General features: G+C 42.8%; 1 protein-coding gene across 1 annotated transcript in view; it reads right to left on the bottom strand.

Moving 5' to 3' along the window:
* Positions 1–13,503: 13,503 nt before the first annotated feature.
* The window catches only part of LOC308293214 (protein NLRC3-like), a gene marked incomplete at both ends in the record, with an annotated part of 28,659 nt that continues 22,559 nt past the window's right edge, over positions 13,504–19,603 (bottom strand). The window contains 4 exons of the mRNA XM_080735650.1: positions 13,504–14,054; positions 16,618–16,667; positions 17,736–17,888; positions 19,039–19,166. Coding sequence (XP_080591776.1) covers positions 13,504–14,054; positions 16,618–16,667; positions 17,736–17,888; positions 19,039–19,166 — 882 coding nt within the window. The remainder of the gene's footprint in view (positions 14,055–16,617; positions 16,668–17,735; positions 17,889–19,038; positions 19,167–19,603) is intronic.

Raw genomic sequence — 19,603 nt, 5'->3', positions numbered from 1 at the left:
TCTCACATCTATACACAAATTACATCCTGCACATAATTCTAAGATAGTTGGGTTATTGCTCATTTTATCCTGCATGTGAAAGAAAATAATTCTAAAAAATTGTTTTTATATAATAAAGCCTATGGACAATCAAAATCAGTTGGACATGTTGATGTGGTGTCATAATTTAACCTAACTAGTCCTGTGCTCGGGGGTGTGTAGTGTACGTGTGCACAGTATCTAACAGATTGAATGTAGGAGTCTCAGGAGTAATGTTGGAGTGCCCTTTGGGCAGATCTTTATGCCCATATATGGTGTTCCATGTTGGAGTGTCCTTTGGGCAGATCTTTATGCCCGTATATGGGGTTCCATGTTGGAGTGCCCTTTGGGCAGATCTTTATACCCATACATGGTGTTCCATGTTGGAGTGCCCTTTGGGCAGATCTTTATGCCCATATAGGTGTTCCATGTTGGAGTGCCCTTTGGGCAGATCTTTATGCCCATATATGGCGTTCCATGTTGGAGTGCCCTTTGGGCAGATCTTTATACCCATATATTGTGTTCCATGTTGGAGTGCCCTTTGGGCAGATCGTTATGCCCATATATGGTGTTCCATGTTGGAGTGCCCATTGGGCAGATCTTTATGCCCATATGTGGTGTTCCATGTTGGAGTGCCCTTTGGGCAGATCTTTATGCCCATACATGGTGTTTGGTGTCCAGGCCAGTCTGTGATGTCAGTACTATGACATCAGAGTATGACGTAAGAGTAGCATGCAGACAGATGGTTACCATGGCGATCAGTGATGTCTATCAAGATAATGAAAACATGGCACTTCAAGTCAGAAAGGTTGCCAACCCTCGTCCTATAGGGACACATGCCATTATCATTTTAACCCCCGTCCTATAGGGACACATGCCATTATCATTTTAACCCCCGTCCTATAGGGACACATGCCATTATCATTTTAACCCCGTCCTATAGGGACACATGCTATTATCATTTTAACCCCCGTCCTATAGGAACACATGCCATTATCATTTAACCCCCGTCCTATAGGGACACATGCCATTATCATTTAACCCCCGTCCTATAGGGACACATGCTATTATCATTTTAACCCCCGTCCTATAGTCCTATAGGGACACATGCCATTATCATTTTAACCCCCGTCCTATAGGGACACATGTTATTATCATTTTAACCCCGTCCTATAGGGACACATGCCATTATCATTTTAACCCCCGTCCTATAGGGACACATGCCATTATCATTTTAACCCGTCCTATAGGGACACATGCCATTATCATTTTAACCCTGTCCTATAGGGACACATGTCATTATCATTTTAACCCCCCTATAGGGACACATGCCATTATCATTTTAACCCCCCTATAGGGACACATGCCATTATCATTTTAACCCCCGTCCTATAGGGACACATGCCATTATCATTTTAACCCCCGTCCTATAGTCCTATAGGGACACATGCCATTATCATTTTAACCCCCGTCCTATAGTCCTATAGGGACACATGCCATTATCATTTTAACCCCCGTCCTATAGGGACACATGCCATTATCATTTTAACCCCCGTCCTATAGGGACACATGCCATTATCATTTTAACCCCCGTCCTATAGGGACACATGCCATTATCATTTTAACCCCCGTCCTATAGTCCTATAGGGACACATGCCATTATCATTTTAACCCCCGTCCTATAGGGACACATGCCATTATCATTTTAACCCCCGTCCTATAGGGACACATGCCATTATCATTTTAACCCCCCTATAGGGACACATGCCATTATCATTTTAACCCCCGTCCTATAGGGACACATGCCATTATCATTTTAACCCCGTCCTATAGGGACACATGTTAACCCCCGTCCTATAGGGACACATGTTAACCCCCGTCCTATAGGGACACATGTTAACCCCCGTCCTATAGGGACACATGCCATTATCATTTTAACCCCCCTATAGGGACACATGCCATTATCATTTTAACCCCCGTCCTATAGGGACACATGCCATTATCATTTTAACCCCGTCCTATAGGGACACGTTAACCCCCGTCCTATAGGGACACATGTTAACCCCCGTCCTATAGGGACACATGTTAAACCCCGTCCTATAGGGACACGTTAACCCCCGTCCTATAGGGACACATGTTAACCCCCGTCCTATAGGGACACATGTTAAACCCCGTCCTATAGGGACACATGCCATTATCATTTTAACCCCCGTCCTATAGGGACACATGCCATTATCATTTTAACCCCGTCCTATAGGGACACATGCCATTATCATTTTAACCCCGTCCTATAGGGACACATGCCATTATCATTTTAACCCCGTCCTATAGGGACACATGCCATTATCATTTTAACCCCCGTCCTATAGGGACACATGCCATTATCATTTTAACCCCCATCCTATAGGGACACATGCCATTATCATTTTAACCCCCCATTATCAGAAAGAAAGAAAGAAAGAAAGAAAGAAAGAAAGAAAGAAAGAAAGAAAGAGCAGACTTGATGGATGTTTTAGAATCCATTATATAAATCCACTTACATTAACTATTTATTGGTGCTTCAGGTTTGGTAGGGGTGAGTGGTGACCTTTTCTGCCGGTCGGTCTAGGGAATCGAACCAGGAACCTTTCAGTTAAAACAAACCATCGATGCCCCTTGAGGATGAGAGAATATCAAGTTATATTTTATTTTCCCTCTTCCATTAAAGGGTAAAATAGTTTTTCTATGTTGATGAGAAAGTCTTGGATCAATACTGTGATGTCATGCACTGCTGCAGTGGGTGTGAGTTGAGACACACATACTGCACATTCATTGCGCACGCACGCACGCACGCACGCACGCACGCACGCACGCACGCACGCACACACGCACACAGTCCATCTCCCCATTTGCTGTCAGTCTCAGAGTTGAGAACCACTGACCGAGGCCAGGGTTTGTCACAGTGGGTGCTGTGGCACCCCAGGGTGCCCTGATGCCAGTCCAGGGTGTCACTGGATAGTTTGATAATTAATTCATTGGCTCTTATCATCTTTGCCTCAGGTTTTCTTTGCAGTATTTGAATCACTGTTCAGCTTGACTGCACTAAGTCAATGCTGCATCATACTAAACGTATAACCTCACATGCAGCAACTTATTTTCTGTAGAGAAATGTTAGACACATTTATTTTGTGTTATTTTGTATAGGTTGTTTTCTCCTCCATGAGAGATTGAAAACTCCCTCTGACATTAGAGGGAGTTCTTCTAAATGGTAAAAAAATGGTAAATGGTGCATTTATATAGCGCTTTTATCCAAAGCGCTTTACAGAGATTGTGTATTACATTCACCCATTCCCGCACACATTCATACACCGGTGGCGGAGGAAACCATGCAAGGCACCAACCTATTCACCGGGAGCAATGTGGGGTTCAGAGTCTTGCCTAAGGACCCTTCGACATTAACTTAGGGGGAGCCCGGATTCGAACTGGGAACCCTTCGGGAACCCTTCGTGCTCTAATAACGGTTTCTCTACCCCTGAGCTATGCCGCCCCACGGTTCTCCTAACCCTCCAACACAAGCTGTAGAATATTCTGTATTATGTTTCTGAACACACAGCTATAGAACACTCTGTATTCTGACTCTGAACACACAGCTATAGAACACTCTGTATTCTGACTGAACACACAGCTATAGAACACTCTGTATTCTGACTCTGAACACACAGCTATAGAACACTCTGTATTCTGACTGTGAACACACAGCTATAGAACACTCTGTATTCTGACTGAACACACAGCTATAGAACACTCTGTATTCTGACTCTGAACACACAGCTATAGAACACTCTGTATTCTGACTCTGAACACACAGCTATAGAACACTCTGTATTCTAACTCTGAACACACAGCTATAGAACACTATGTATTCTGACTCTGAACACACAGCTATAGAACACTCTGTATTCTGACTCTGAACACACAGCTATAGAACACTCTGTATTCTGACTGAACACACAGCTATAGAACACTCTGTATTCTGACTGAACACACAGCTATAGAACACTCTGTATTCTGACTGAACACACAGCTATAGAACACTCTGTATTCTGACTCTGAACACACAGCTATAGAACACTCTGTATTCTGACTCTGAACACACAGCTATAGAACACTCTGTATTCTGACTGAACACACAGCTATAGAACACTCTGTATTCTGACTCTGAACACACAGCTATAGAACACTCTGTATTCTGACTGTGAACACACAGCTATAGAACACTCTGTATTCTGACTGAACACACAGCTATAGAACACTCTGTATTCTGACTCTGAACACACAGCTATAGAACACTCTGTATTCTGACTCTGAACACACAGCTATAGAACACTCTGTATTCTAACTCTGAACACACAGCTATAGAACACTATGTATTCTGACTCTGAACACACAGCTATAGAACACTCTGTATTCTGACTCTGAACACACAGCTATAGAACACTCTGTATTCTGACTGAACACACAGCTATAGAACACTCTGTATTCTGACTGAACACACAGCTATAGAACACTCTGTATTCTGACTGAACACACAGCTATAGAACACTCTGTATTCTGACTCTGAACACACAGCTATAGAACACTCTGTATTCTCACTCTGAACACACAGCTGCAGAACACTCTCGTATTCTCACTCTGAACACATCTCCACAGGCTTTAGATGTTTTTTTGGACGCGGACGACCTGAGCAGCGGCTTCTTCCCTCTGTTTTAAGAATAATGTGTTTTCTTTTTTAGGAGGGCATTTCCCTCTCTCTCTCCTCTCTCACACGTCAACCAGCACATAAACACTCACACCAATGTGCCCGCCAGCCCCACCCACGAGCAAAAAACAAACACACACGCACACACACACACACACACACACACACACACACACACACACACACACACACACACACACACACACACACACACACACACACACACACACACACACACACACACACACACACACACACACACATGCATGCCAGCAGCCAGCACGCACTCTCTGTGCCTGCCCTGTCAACTGAACAGACGGCAGATGCATAGAAATAAACAAAAACAAACTATGTAATATGCACTGCTCCCTTTACCTGGAGCAAGAGACGTCCCGTAGGCAGTGTTTCTCTAAAAGGGGTTACGTGTACCCTAGGGGTACGAGAGGGTACTGCAGGGGATAAGTGAGAAAAAAGAAAAGGGAATATGTATTTTAGTGTTATGGTCATTGGTCAATAATAAAACATTGATGGACTTTGTGTGAACCTGCTCATCTGTAAATTGTTAAACCAAATGACATCAATATTTGAATAGTACAACTTTTATTGAATAGAAAGCAATGTTTATTTGCCATTATGCTGTTTTAAGTTGAAACTGGATTTTTTTTCTTCTAAATGCTGTATTCAGGGGAAGGGGGTACAATTAAATTCAATTTCAATTCAATTCAATTTTATTAAAGTGTCAAATCATAACAAGTTATCTCAAGACACTTTACAAAGGCTAAAGAGCCGTGAGAGAGAGAGAGGGGGGAGGTTACTGAGGTTAGGGTTAGGTTTAGGCATAGTTTTACTGAGGTTAGGGTTAAGGTTAGGTTTAGGCATAGTTTTACTGAGGTTAGGGTTAAGGTTAGATTTAGGCATTGTTTTACTGAGGTTAGGGTTAAGGTTAGGTTTAGGCATTGTTTTACTGAGGTTAGGGTTAAGGTTAGGTTTAGGGGTTAGGTTTAGGCATAGTTTTACTGAGGGTAGGGTTAAGGTTAGGTTTAGGGGTTAGGTTTAGGCATAGTTTTACTGAGGTTACTGCACTCACTACACTGAGCAGTGAGCACACACCTGGTGCGCATTTCCGAACGCACCCTTTGATACCCTCGGACTGAACGACCTGCAAAAAACACTCTCCCACTTGGGCACAGGGAGGCTGATCACTGATCACTGGCACACTGGCATAATAAAATAAAATAAATGTTTAGTCTGTTAAATAAAGTCTGCTCACATCGATATACAAATGACATCCTGTAAGATGAGGGTATGTCCTTTAAGCCTTGGTTCTCTAACCTTTATGCCAAGGACCCCCAAATGTACACTTGGCCGAGGACCCCCATCTGAACATGATTGTGAACAGGGACCTCCAGAAGATAGAATTTGTGTTATATATTCTAAACATTTTCGATATTTTTCCTAACCCTTTCAAACATGTATAAGCTGTGAGCATGTAGATCTGCTATTTTGTAATAGCCAACATACAAATGGATAAAGTGGTTCAAATGATTGAGAGGCTATGTTAACTACTTTTCCTGGGGACCCCCTGGAACCCCCTCAAGGACACTTTGAGAACCAATGGTTTAGAACATCATGTTATGCCATATACAACACCACAATCATTTTAACCTATTGTATACTTCTTTGGCTATTCACAAATAGCAGATGTACAAGCTCACAGCACATCACAAGCTTGTAAATCTGCTATTTTTGAAAGATTTTGAAAAAAAAGAAAACATGCACAAACAAGGTCAAGGTCAAGGTCAAGCAAACTTTATTATCCCGTTCAGGGAAATTCATTTGGTCCAAGGGTGCGAGTACAAAAAACATAAAAACATAAAAACAGACAACATCCAACATTAAATACTGACAATACAATCTGCTGTACTTAAAAGTGCTTAAAACATGTTCCTACAGGCTATAACCGCTATCTATCTGCTGACTTTTTTATTTAGAAGTCTGATTGCAGAGGGAACAAAGGAATTACCAAACCTAGATGTGGTAATGTTCCTTTGCAGCATCCTTCCATTGCCCCGGCGACTGCGTTCGAATTTGCAATGTAAGGGATGAGCAGGGTCACTGAGGATGCGCTCAGCCTTGCTCACAATTAGGTCCTCACATAATTGCGCAGCAGACGTTTGAAACAAACAGACACACTAAATCTAATAACATATTATAATGTGTCATAAATATAATAACAATATAGCATCAATAACAATTAAAACAATGCTAAAGTGATCATACATTTTTTAGTAAAACACATACATGTACTGTTCTGTTATGACTACTAATGATGATAAATATGTCTCTTCTACAATAACTGTCTGTTTTTTTACCACATGATGCTGCACTGAGATGCCACCCTGTGGTCACATTGGGTAACTGCACTTCAGTTACCACAACAATAATCAGTCAATGATGAAAGTCATGCTAACACCAACACACTGACTGAACTGAGACGGTTGGTTCTGGAGAATGAATAAATGGAAACACATGGACCTGTAAGGGTCCATTTAGAACCCACTGGAGGAACCCTGGGGGTCCCTGGACCCCAGTTTGAGAAGCACCGCACTGAGCTCATTTCAAAGCTAGAGTTGAGCTACTTAAAGTAGAATGTGTGCAAGTCTTTGAATATCTTTGACCAGATCTTTGACCCGACTTCTAAAACCTTCCTATAAATCAGCTGTTCTCAAACTTTTTCATGTCAAGGACCCCCAAAATTACAGGTATTTGGACCGCAGACCCCCATCTCAAAATATGTTGTTCCAGGGACCCCCCAGAAGCAAACATTTGAGTTACAAATGTTCAAAAATAGCAGATCCACAAGCTCGCAGCGCAGCACTCGGTGCCGCGCTGTGAGCTTGTTGATCTGCTATTTTTCAATGGTTAAAGTATTCGATAATTCTAGGCCTAAATGGCTTAAGCAAAATGCAAATCCTACTGACTAATACTGCATCACTGCATGAAAGCCAAGCCTAATGTTATCTTGACAGTGCATTTAAAACAGTTTGCTCCATCTTCAGAATAAATAGACATACAGAACAGAATGAGATGTAAACTAAACATTATTTATTGAATATAATGTATGGAATGTAATCTTAAAATATGTGAATATTAACACAACTATTAAACACAATAAGAAGAATACAAGCACCTTATGGCTCTGTAGTTAGTCTAGTGACAACAAGGTAAACATAAGCCTATAGGCTACAATATGGTTGCATCAAAATGTAAAATAGCAGATCTACGAGCTTGTAGATCGACTATTTTCCCATAAAATGGGCTAAAGAGTGGTTTATGTTTTACAATATCATAATGAATATCTGCAAAGTAACTAGTAACTATAACTAGTGGAGTAAAAGTAGCCTACAATATTTGGAGCCAAGATGTAAAGTAGCAGTAAAACAAATAACTCAACAATTTTACTAAAGTAGAGTACTTTTAAGTACAGTTTACAGTTTACAGTTTAGGCATTTAGCAGACGCTTTTAATCCAAAGCGACTTACAATAAGCAGATAACATCACAATAATAAACAAGATAATATGTCAGAACATCAACAATATAACAAATGCAAATGGATATCTATCTAGAAAAAAACACAGTATAATCAAAGTTCTAAAAGCCTAAAGACAAAAAACTAATGCTAACTAGCTTCATGTATGGTCACTGACTTTTCTGTAGTGCTAAGGGTTTAGGTGGAGTCTGAAAAGGTGAGTCTTCAGTCCACGGCGAAAGCTAGCGAGTGAGTCCGTTGTTCTAAGTGCGACAGGGAGTTTATTCCACAACTTGGGGGCCAGGAGGGCAAACTGTCTCGGACGAGTGGATTTTTGCCCTGGAGTTTTTAGCGAGGGTTCTGTCAGCATCCCTGTGTTGGCTGATCTAAGTGAGCGGGTGGGGTTGTAGGGGTTGATCAGGTTTTGGAGGTATGGAGGAGCCATACCTTTGGCTGCTTTGAAGGTCAGCATCAGTATCAGTATCAGTAAATGTACCTAGTTACTTTATACCACTGCACACACCTCACAAGTCAAGAACCCACAGCACCAACAACAAACAAACCCAACCGAAACCAGACAACAGCAGAAACAAATCACAGACAACGGTCACAGAGAAAGAGAGCACTGAAGACTACAGCCACAGACAGCGAGTGATGAGAGATTACAAAACAGCAGCAGTAGAAGTGTCCAGCCGTGACACGCAGCTTAGCCTTACATTAAGACATCTCCTAGAGAGACCTCCACATTGTGGTAAAGGTAACAAATGCAGAAGTCTCACTAGGAGATGTCTTAATGTGTAAGGCTAACACACAACTCAAAGCCCGGGCCATCCCTTGCATATCGCCGCTAAAGCAGCACGCACCAACGTGGCTCCATCGCACAACACAACACAAGTTACACTTGACAGTGCAAGTTGAATGTTTATTTACCTGATTGCTGTTGCCGCAGTCTCATGTCCAGAAGATAAACGTGCTCCATTGTCAAACTGAAAGTAAACAAACACTCTCTGAAAGGGGGGCGGGGCTTAAACTCCCAAAGAGTGCACAACACGAGTCAAGAAAAGTTGGTTCCTTTTTCTTTTTTGGCCAATGGGACGATAGCATAGAGCCGTGACAGCCAATCAGGGACATGATTAAGCCTGGCTACGCGGCGTTAATCAGAGATGTCTCATTCAGGCTAAGATGGCAGCAGCGCTGGTGTGAAAAGTCAGGTCGGTTTGTTCTTTTCTGCAGAGAGGAGGGGGGCGGTGGGGGCCTCTTTGGTCGGTGGGGCCTTACGCAGACTGCGTAGTGTGCGTATAGGGAGCGGTGGGGCCTTACGCAGACAGCGTAGTGTGCGTATAGGGAGCGGTGGGGCCTTAAGCAGACTGCGTAGTGTGCGTATAGGGAGCGGAGGGGCCTTACGCAGACTGCGTAGTGTGCGTATAGGGAGCGGTGGGGCCTTACGCAGACAGCGTAGTGTGCGTATAGGGAGCGGTGGGGCCTTAAGCAGACTGCGTAGTGTGCGTATAGGGAGCGGTGGGGCCTTACGCAGACAGCGTAGTGTGCGTATAGGGAGCGGAGGGGCCTTACGCAGACTGCGTAGTGTGCGTATAGGGAGCGGTGAGGCCTTACGCAGACTGCGTAGTGTGCGTATAGGGAGCGGCAGGGCCTTACGCAGACTGCGTAGTGTGCGAATAGGGAGCGGTGGGGCCTTACGCAGACTGCGTAGTGTGCGTATAGGGAGCGGCGGGGCCTTACAGACTGCGTAGTGTGCGTATAGGGAGCGGCGGCTCTGCCTAGGCTGCTCACCTCCAGCTCCAACAAACACTCAAATCAGGCTTCTGGCCAAACAGGAGGCCTCAAACATGGCTGTCCCTCATATGCACTACCCTTAAAGGGCCAGTGCTACACATGCATGGGCTGGCAATGGTTGCTGTTGCAACTCTTGATTCAACATGTGAAAAATAATCTACAGTTGCAAGTTGTGTCTTTTTACTGTTACTGAGTTACTTTTACACACACGCACGCACGCACACACACACACACGCACGCACACACACGCACACACACAGGTGAAAAGCAGGCTGTTCTTCCTGAGAAGACTGAGATTGTTTGGCGTGTGCAATAGGATGCTACAGATGTTCTACCAGTCTGTCATGTCAAGTGTCCTCTTTTTTGGAATAACCTGGGGTGACAACAACAGAGCAGGTGACACCTTTAACCTAAACAGACTGGTGAAGAAAGCGGGCTCTGTCGCTGGGTCCTCTTTGCAGGGGGTGGAGGAAGTAGCCAGACTGCGAACGGCTAAGAAGCTAGACTCCATCTTGAAGAACTCCTCCCACCCCCTCCATCTTGAGATCTTCAGTTACAGGAGTAAGATAGGAAATGACGGATACCTAATAATTATCCTTAAAGGGGCACTCCACCACTTTTCAACCTATGTTCATATAATTGGTCCTCACTCAAAAATAGCTTTTCTTTTTTTTTTTCTTTTTTTCTCAGAGGAGGGCTGTCGGCTGGTCAGAAACCCATAGTCTTGTGACATCATCGATTACCAATCCAGCTTATAGAAACTGCAGGCTTTCTATTCCTGAAAAGTTGCAATTTTAAAGTGGAAGCCATTGTTCTCGCGATATTAAAAATCTAAATATTTTTTTCAAAAATTTTGATTACATTTTTTTTTTGGAAAATGATGATGTCACAAGACTATGGATTCTGAACTTCAAACAGCTCTCCTAGGAGACTTGGACTGAGTAGAAAAAAATTGTGATATTTTATCATGAACATTAGTGAGGACCTATTATATGAAGACAGGTTGAAAAGTGGTGAACTAAATAGCAGATCTACAAGTGGGGTGAGCTTGTAGATCTGCTATTTTCAAATAGCCAATGTTTATAAAGTGTTGAAAGTGAAGAGGTTTTGTAATGATACTCAAATTCCAATGTAACTGCGGTAACTAAAGTTTCCAAAACAACAAACAAACAAAAAGGCATTTTTCCAACGGATCCAACCTAGTTATTATACATGACCAATGAGCTGTGGCCATGTTGTCATGACAACACTATGAATATTAATACACAGGAACAACGACAGACTGTCAAAAATCAATTTATTAAACAATTATTACTTCTACACATAATCATACAATAACATGTGAACAATGAGAACAGCATCACATTAATATTCAATGAAAGCAAAATAATGGAACGAGTGAGGAAATAATGATCTGATAATGAATCAATGAATAAACAATGATTGATTTGAGTTCATTAACAACACATTCAGTAGATGTTTGAATCCAGAGTGATTGACAACATTCTGACAAAATATATTTACAATTTCATCAACAAATAAAAACTAGACTAAAATGTCAGGGAGGGACTGGTGGAGAAGAGATCCAGTAGAACTAAAAGACAAGTCATTTTATGTTTGGTTGAGCTCGGGTGTAGCTCTCTCTGAAAACAGCCGATCTACAACTTAACAGCATGTCACAGACATGCTGTGAGCTTGTAGATCAGCATTTTTATTCATTTATTTTATTTTGGCACAGAGCTCAGTATAAATCAGGCATTACAAACACCATCACAGCCCTCCAAGAATACATTTTAGTCGACTAAATAAACTGTAGATTTAGTCAACTAAAATGTTATGACATTTAGTCAACTAAAAAAAACAAAACAGAATGACTAAAATATGACCATAATCTGCTGTCAAAATGAACACTGCTCACAATGTGTCACTTTGTGATGTAGAACTTAGCTATTAGACAGCTTGTAGATCTGCTATTTTCACCCAAGAGATCTGGTGTAGAGGTGGGGGGAAAAGCAGGGGACCAATCACAGAACCCTGGGGAACCCCAGTCAATAAAGTATATGGGGTTCAAGTGGTTCAGTATAAAGGTTTATATACAAGAAACAATATTGATACTGTGACAATTACATGATCAAATATACACTTTATCTCTGACTATTGTGTGAACATATCAAAATTAAATATACATAAAATATGAGTTTGTATCTACATAAGAGACACAAGTATGACACTGATATTTACATCATCATCATTGATGGACAGTATTTATGATACATATTTATAAATGTGTGGAGTGGAGGTTTGTGCACTTCTATCTGATCTAATCTAAGATCTAAAGCTCCCTGTGGTGATGACTCATTTTATACAATAGAGTTTGACATTAATATGGATTTTTACCAGGGACCCCCATTTGAACATATTTGTACCAGGGACCCCCATTTGTACCAGGGACCCCCATTTGAACATATTTGTACCAGGGACCCCCATTTGAACATATTTGTACCAGGGACCCCCATTTGAACATTTCAAGTGGTTCAAATGATTGTGATTGTGGGGTCCCCGAGGTCACCGAACACCACTCTGGCACGAAAAGACCAAATGACACGCTATGAGCTTGTAGATCTGTATTTTTTAATAGCCAGCCTCCAGGCCCCACCCATCCCCGAACGATAATATTAAAGTTGTTAAAAAGTTGTTTTTACTGGGGACCCCCTGGGACACAGTGCATGACCCTTGTGGGGTCCCCAGACACATGGAGGTCACCAAACACCACTCTGGTACAAAACGACCAAAATACGCACTATGAAATGTAGATCTGCTATTTTTGAAAAACCATGAACATTTGTGCAAACCTTTGAATGTATAATTTTCAAAGCAAACTTTGATTCCGGGGGTCCCTGGAACAACACATTTTGAGATGGGGGTCTGTGACCAATTACATGTAATTTTGGGGGTCCTTGTCATGAGAAAGTTTTAGGACCTCTGATTTAGAAGAACGGATTAGAATAGAAGCAGGTAAAAAATATTCAAAGACCTGCACAAATGTTCACGATTTATCAAAAATAGCAGATCTACAAGCTGGCAGCACGGCACTTGGTGCCGCGCTGCAAGCTTGTAGATCTGCTATTTTAGGGGAAATATTTGTGTTTCTTTTATATAATTTGTAACATTTTTAACGACACAAATGTTGTCTTATGGGGATCCAGGGTCAAAGGTCAGACACATGGGGGTGTTGTCATGACAACGTCAGAGAAACACTGAATCTATGTGTGATGTCACTGTGCTGCTGATTACATCATCATGATGATGTCACCGTGAGTCACTCATGCCGAATATGGAGTCCATGAGTCACCATGACAACCTGCACTCACTCAAACATGCTGAGTAACCATGGCGACCTGATGTCACCCTCACATAGAGACTCTATCTCTGCTCACACAGACACACTGAGGAGGAGACCCATAAGCTGAACCCAGCATAGAGAGGTTCAGTGAATGTGTTGTGAAAGGTATAGAGGTGTGCCAGTGAGTCAGAAGACACTGTGTAGAAGGACAGCGTCCCAGCAAGACAGTCCACAAACACTGCTACTCTGTTGGAGCCCCCCCTAGAGGCCCTGACAGGGAGGACAGTCTGCTTATTATTGTGTCTGACACTGTAACTGGTACCACTAAGACCATCACAGCCCAGACTCCAGGACATGTTATTGTATCCAGGCCTACAGTCATCACCACTTCCTTTCCTGCTGATTCCTCTATAAGTCACTGCTATCTCAACCCTTTCACTGCACTCTACCTCCCAGTAACAGCGTCCAGTTAGACGCTCTGTACACAGAACCTGCTGCCATACATCAAACCTGTCAGGATGTTCAGGATATGATTGATCCTGTCCCCGTATCCATGTCACCTTCCTGTTGTTCTCAGACAGAGAGAGTTTTCTGTGTGCTGTGTTTGTGTCCAGAGTGAGACGCTGGAAATCTGATGAGAAAACAACACAGTAAACATTAAATACATCATTTACTGACTGACACACAACACACACACACACACACACACACACACACACACACACACACACACACACACACACACACACACACACACACACACACACCCCTGTGGGTGAAGCGCACCCTAGTCTGACACCCAGTGACCAAATGACACGCTATGAGCTTGTAGATCTGCTATTTTTAGAATAGCCAATAGAGAACAATGCTCAAAGTATAACATGCGGCACAAACTAGTTTACTGGGGACCCCCTGGTGAACAGTCTGTGACCCCTGGGGGTCCGTGGACGCGTGGGGGATTCCCGCCAACTACTCTGGCACCAAACGACTAAATTTCGCACTATGAGCTTGTAGATCTGCTATTTTAGCATAGCCAAAAGAGAGCAGTATGGTTAAAGTGCATAAAATGTGGTGTGAACTAGTTTACTGGGGACCCCCTGGTAAGCCCTCAAGGACCCCTGTGGGGTCCCCGGACGGGTGGAGGTCGACGCCCACTAGTCTGGCACCCAGTGACCAAATCACGCGCTATGAGCTTGTAGATCTGCTATTTTCTGAATAGCCAATAGAGAACAACACTCTAAGTATAAAATGTGGCACGAACAAGTTTACTGGGGACCACCTGGTGCACGGTCCGTGACCCCTGGGGGTCCGGGGACGCAGGGGGGATTCCCGCCAACTACTCTGGCACCAAATGACCAAATGATGCCCTATTAGCTTGTATATCTGTATTTTTGAATAGTCAATTGAGAGCAATATATTTAAAGTGCATAAAATGTGGCGTGAACTATTTTACTGGGGACCCCCCTGGTTAGCCTCCAAGGACCCCTGTGGGGTCCCCGGACGGGTGGCAGTTGCCGCCCACTAGTCTGGCACCACAGTGACCAAATGACGCGCTATGAGTTTGTATATCTGCTATTTTTTAGAATAGCAAATACATGCTATAAGTATAAAAGGTGGCACAAACTAGTTTACTGGGGACCCCCTGGCTTACAGTATGTGACCCTTAGGGGTCCGCGGCTGCAGGAAGGATTCCTGCCAACTACTCTGACACCCAATGAAGCCCTATGAGCTTGTAGATCTGTATTTCTGTATAGCCAATAGAGAACAATATGGTTAGTGTGTAAAATGTGGCGTGAACTAGTTTACTGGGGACCCCCTGGTAAGCCCCCAAGGACCCCTGTGGGGTCTCCGGATGGGTGGAAGTCACGGCCCACTAGTCTGGCACCCAGTGGCAAAATGACACGCTGTGAGCTTGTAGATCTGCTATTTTTATAATAGCCAATAGAGAACAATGCTCAAAGTATCAAATGTGGCACGAACTAGTTTACTGGGGACCCCCTGGTGCACAATCCGTGACCCCTGGGGGTCCATGGACGTGGGGGGGATTCCCGCCAACTACTCTGGCACCAAATGACCAAATGACGCCCTATAGGCTTGTATATCTGTATTTTTGAATAGCCAATAGAGAGCAATATGGTTGAAATGCATAAAATGTGGCGTGAACTAGTTTACTGGGGACCCCCTGGTAAGCCTCCAAGGACCCCTATGGGGTCCCCGGACGGGTGCATGTCGCCGTCCACTACTCTGGTGACCAAATGACGGGCTGTGAGCTTGTAGATCTGCTATTTTTGAAAAAGCATGAACATTTGTGCAAACCTTTTAATGGTATATTTTTGAAAGCCAACTCTGCTTCCGGGGTTCCTGGAACAACACATTTGAGATGGGGTCCGCGGCCAAATCCGTGTAATTTTGGGGGTCCTTGACATGAAAACGTTCGAGGACCACTGATTTAGAAGAACGGTTTAGAATGGAATCGGGTCAAAAATATTCAAAGACCTGCACAAACGTTCACCATTTTTCAAAAATAGCAGATCTACAAGCTCGCAGCACGGCAAGCTTGTTGATCTGCTATTTTTCCACATATGCACTCGCACACACATATTAGTAACCTTTCTTCTAGTGTTGATTTTGTCGACTAAAACTATGACGAAAAATGTTCGTCGACTCGTTTTTTTCACTGACGAAATCTAAACTTTGACTAAAACTAAATATATTGACACTTTTGTCAACAAATAAAACTAGACTAAAATGTCAGGGAGGGACTAGTGGAGAAGAGATGCAGTAGAAATAAAATAAATGTTGATGAAAATAGCAGATCTACAAGCTCACAACGTGTCACGCTGTGGCACATTGTGAGTTTGTGGATCTGCTATTTTCAGCATGCAGCAAAGTGTAAAATCAGCCATTATGATACCATCAAGGTCCATTAGCTTGTAGATCAGCTGTTTTTGAAATATAGCCAATCTACAAGCTTACAGCGCATCATAATGGGAGGTGTTGTGAGCTTGTAGATCGGCTATTTAAAAACATCCTCACAATCTAGTGGCAACATGTTGTATAATACTTTTATTAAAATAGTCCCAGGAAAAAGGTTTTACGTTTAGAATTCAGGGAGTATAAAACATGGGAGGAGCCAACAGATTATACAACAGTGTACAATATGTTAATGTGTGATATTGATAAGACATACTCACATCTTTTAAGGAGTTCAGGATTAATCCAATCTTCTCCTCCATGTTTCACTCTGTAGGAAGTAGAACAACAATGAATCAATGTCTCAGTGTCTAACACGTCTCCACTAGCTGACACTACAGTGTTTCTCCTATCATTATCAAGCTGACACTAAAGGGTTTCTCCTATCATTATCAAGCTGACACTACAGTGTTTCTCCTATCATTATCTAATCTCTTAGCAGATTACAGGAAACTCTGAATCACAAGTATTGAGAATGAGTTGTGATGAAGAATAACATATTCATGGCATCAATGTGCTCTCAGAGCTCTGTTTGGATATAAGAATGTCAGACTATGATTCATTACAGGATATTGAAAATATTTATCAGCTGAAATAAACTGATTAATGAAATCAACTGCATGACAATGTCTCTCTCTGAATGTCCTGTTCTGGCTTCATGCGCGTTGGTCTCCGAAGTCGGACACACAGACCATCTCCAAGCTCTGAGCTTGTAGATCAGATATTTTCGGTGCGCACGGCAGCACCACGCAACTACACAAGGGCCCATCATCCCAGTGGGGTGATAGACCCATAGACCCAGTGGGGTGATAGGCCCATAGACCCAGTGGGTATGGGTCTATCACCCCACTGATCCCACTGCTAACACATTGCACTATTTAAGACACTAGTGTGAACACAGTCTGAAGCTGCCTTCAAACCTGAAGCTATTTATTCTATTCTAGTCGCTTCAATGGCTTCACTTTGGTTGCGCAGGTCAGTGTTGAAAAAAAAAAAAAACATGTCGCGTCAGAATCAAGACAAAACACCTCCCAAAAACCAAACACCCAAAACATTTCCTTGTCTCCGGACAAAATCAACGCTGATTGGCTGTCAGGACACGATGGGTGAAGCGAAGGTTGCTTCACTTGGATTTTTCCAACTGGGGCGAATATACAGAGGCGACCGTTCGTGCCATTCCCGTCGCCCCGTTCGGATCATTCGCGCCCCGCCCGGACGCGCATCGTCTCGCTTTTGTATTCACTTTGTATTTAATCACAATGCTCGAACCATCCAGGTTTGAACACAGTATGGTAGAAACAGTGCTCTATCCAACATGGACACATCCAGGTCTGCTCACCTGACAGGCTGCTGTCCAGCAGAGATTAGAGTCTTCAGGTCTGATTCATTCAGGATGTTGAAACGCACGTCCACTTCTTTGAGATGGAGATTAGATCTAAGAGCTGAGGCCAGAACTTCACAGCATCTCTCTGACAACCAGCAGTTCTTCAGTCTGAATGAATAAGAATACATACAATGTATTATTTAGACACATGCACGCGCGCAGTATGCACAGCGTGTGAGAGAGAGAGAGAGAGAGAGAGAGAGAGAGAGAGACAGAGAGAGAGAGAGAGAGAGAGAGAGAGAGAGAGAGAGAGAGAGAGAGAGAGAGAGAGAGAGAGAGAGAAACAATGTTATTAGGGAAAACAAATTACAAAAGTAAATTAATAATATATACCAGTAAAGGCAACGGTGGGATATTTGATACAATGAATGTAATTATTCCTGGATACATACAGTATTTGCTACGACAAGCTCAGCTCAACACATTGAAATGCACACTTGACAGCACAGAATGACTGTATGGAGGAAGATAACAATTCTGATATCAAAGATTTCACCCAGCAGTTGAAGGTGTGAAATGAAGACTGAACTACATTATTGCGACCTTCAGGTCGCAGTTACTATCAAAACCTCCACTGGCTGTCCCTACGTCAGTTAGTCAGTCCATCAGTCCCTCTGTCCGTCACGTCACACCATGCCAAACTTCACACACACACACACGATATTTGCTAAACACATTTTTGGACACTGCTCCTACAGATTTTGGCCTAAAATCACACAAAGTGATACAAAGTATCTCTAAAGTCATGTCATCAACATGGATCTGTCCCATTTCCCATATTCCCTCCTGATTGGCTACGATTGCCTTCTAAAGTTTGTGTATGCAACGTGATTAGGGAGTCTTGGTATATTTACAAGGCCTAGGCTAATAGAACAATAATTGATTGGTGCAGTAGGTAGATGCAAGCTATTGATTATCCATTGATCTGTTGCATACCTCGGTAAAGCTCGATAACTGTGGCGTAGCTACAACGGTTCGCAGGTCTAAACTAGCCGATCTACAAGCTCACAAGCGGTACGTCCTCGCCACGTTGTGAGCTTGTAGATCAGCTATTTTTGGTGACGAAGTAGCCTTTACTTTTGCCTTAAAGGGATATTTCACTTTCAAACATGTATGGGGTCATTTTAACTACTCAGGCATATAGGCTTGGGTTACCATGATATCAAGCATAGTAATACATTATCAGAACATTGTTCATGTTATATAAAGTACATAATAAAACAGAAGTGATACAAATAATTTGGGTAATGTATCTTACCGTAGAATCTCCAGCCTACAGTGCAGACTCTTCAGTCCTTCACAGAGCAGCTCCAGTAGTCCTGAGTCGTTCAGGTCGTTTTCACTGAGGTCCAATTCTCTCAAATGGGAAGGATTAGAGCTGAGAGCTGAAGCCACAACTTCAACCTCTGTCTGTCTGAGGTTACAGCCAACAAGTCTGTAAATGCGGATTAAAAAAGAGATTATCAAAACAAATTATACATAGTTCACTCTCATGGAAGTTAAAGATTTCCTATCTAGTTATCCAGACATAAAAAGTATTTAGCAGAGCATTCAGTCTCTCTATTTCTCATCCCTGTCTCCTCAAGCTGGGCCACAGCTGCAGGCTATCTGGCTTCGAGGCGGAGCACCGACACAACGTTAGTTTGCATTTCCCCCAATATTATAACATTTCATAAGCTACAATATGGAGGTTATGAAGACAAGAGACAGAACAATATGGAGGTTATGAAGACAAGAGACAGAACCAGGAAATACCAGTGATGCTCCCACACAGAGCATCAAAGGTACAGAGATAGCAAATATCCAATAGTTTTTTTTTCTTT

This window comes from Nannobrachium achirus (genome assembly GCF_963921795.1).
Source record: "Nannobrachium achirus genome assembly, chromosome: 10".
Lineage (NCBI taxonomy): Eukaryota > Metazoa > Chordata > Actinopteri > Myctophiformes > Myctophidae > Nannobrachium > Nannobrachium achirus.
This window is presented reverse-complemented; position numbering and strand designations above follow the sequence as displayed.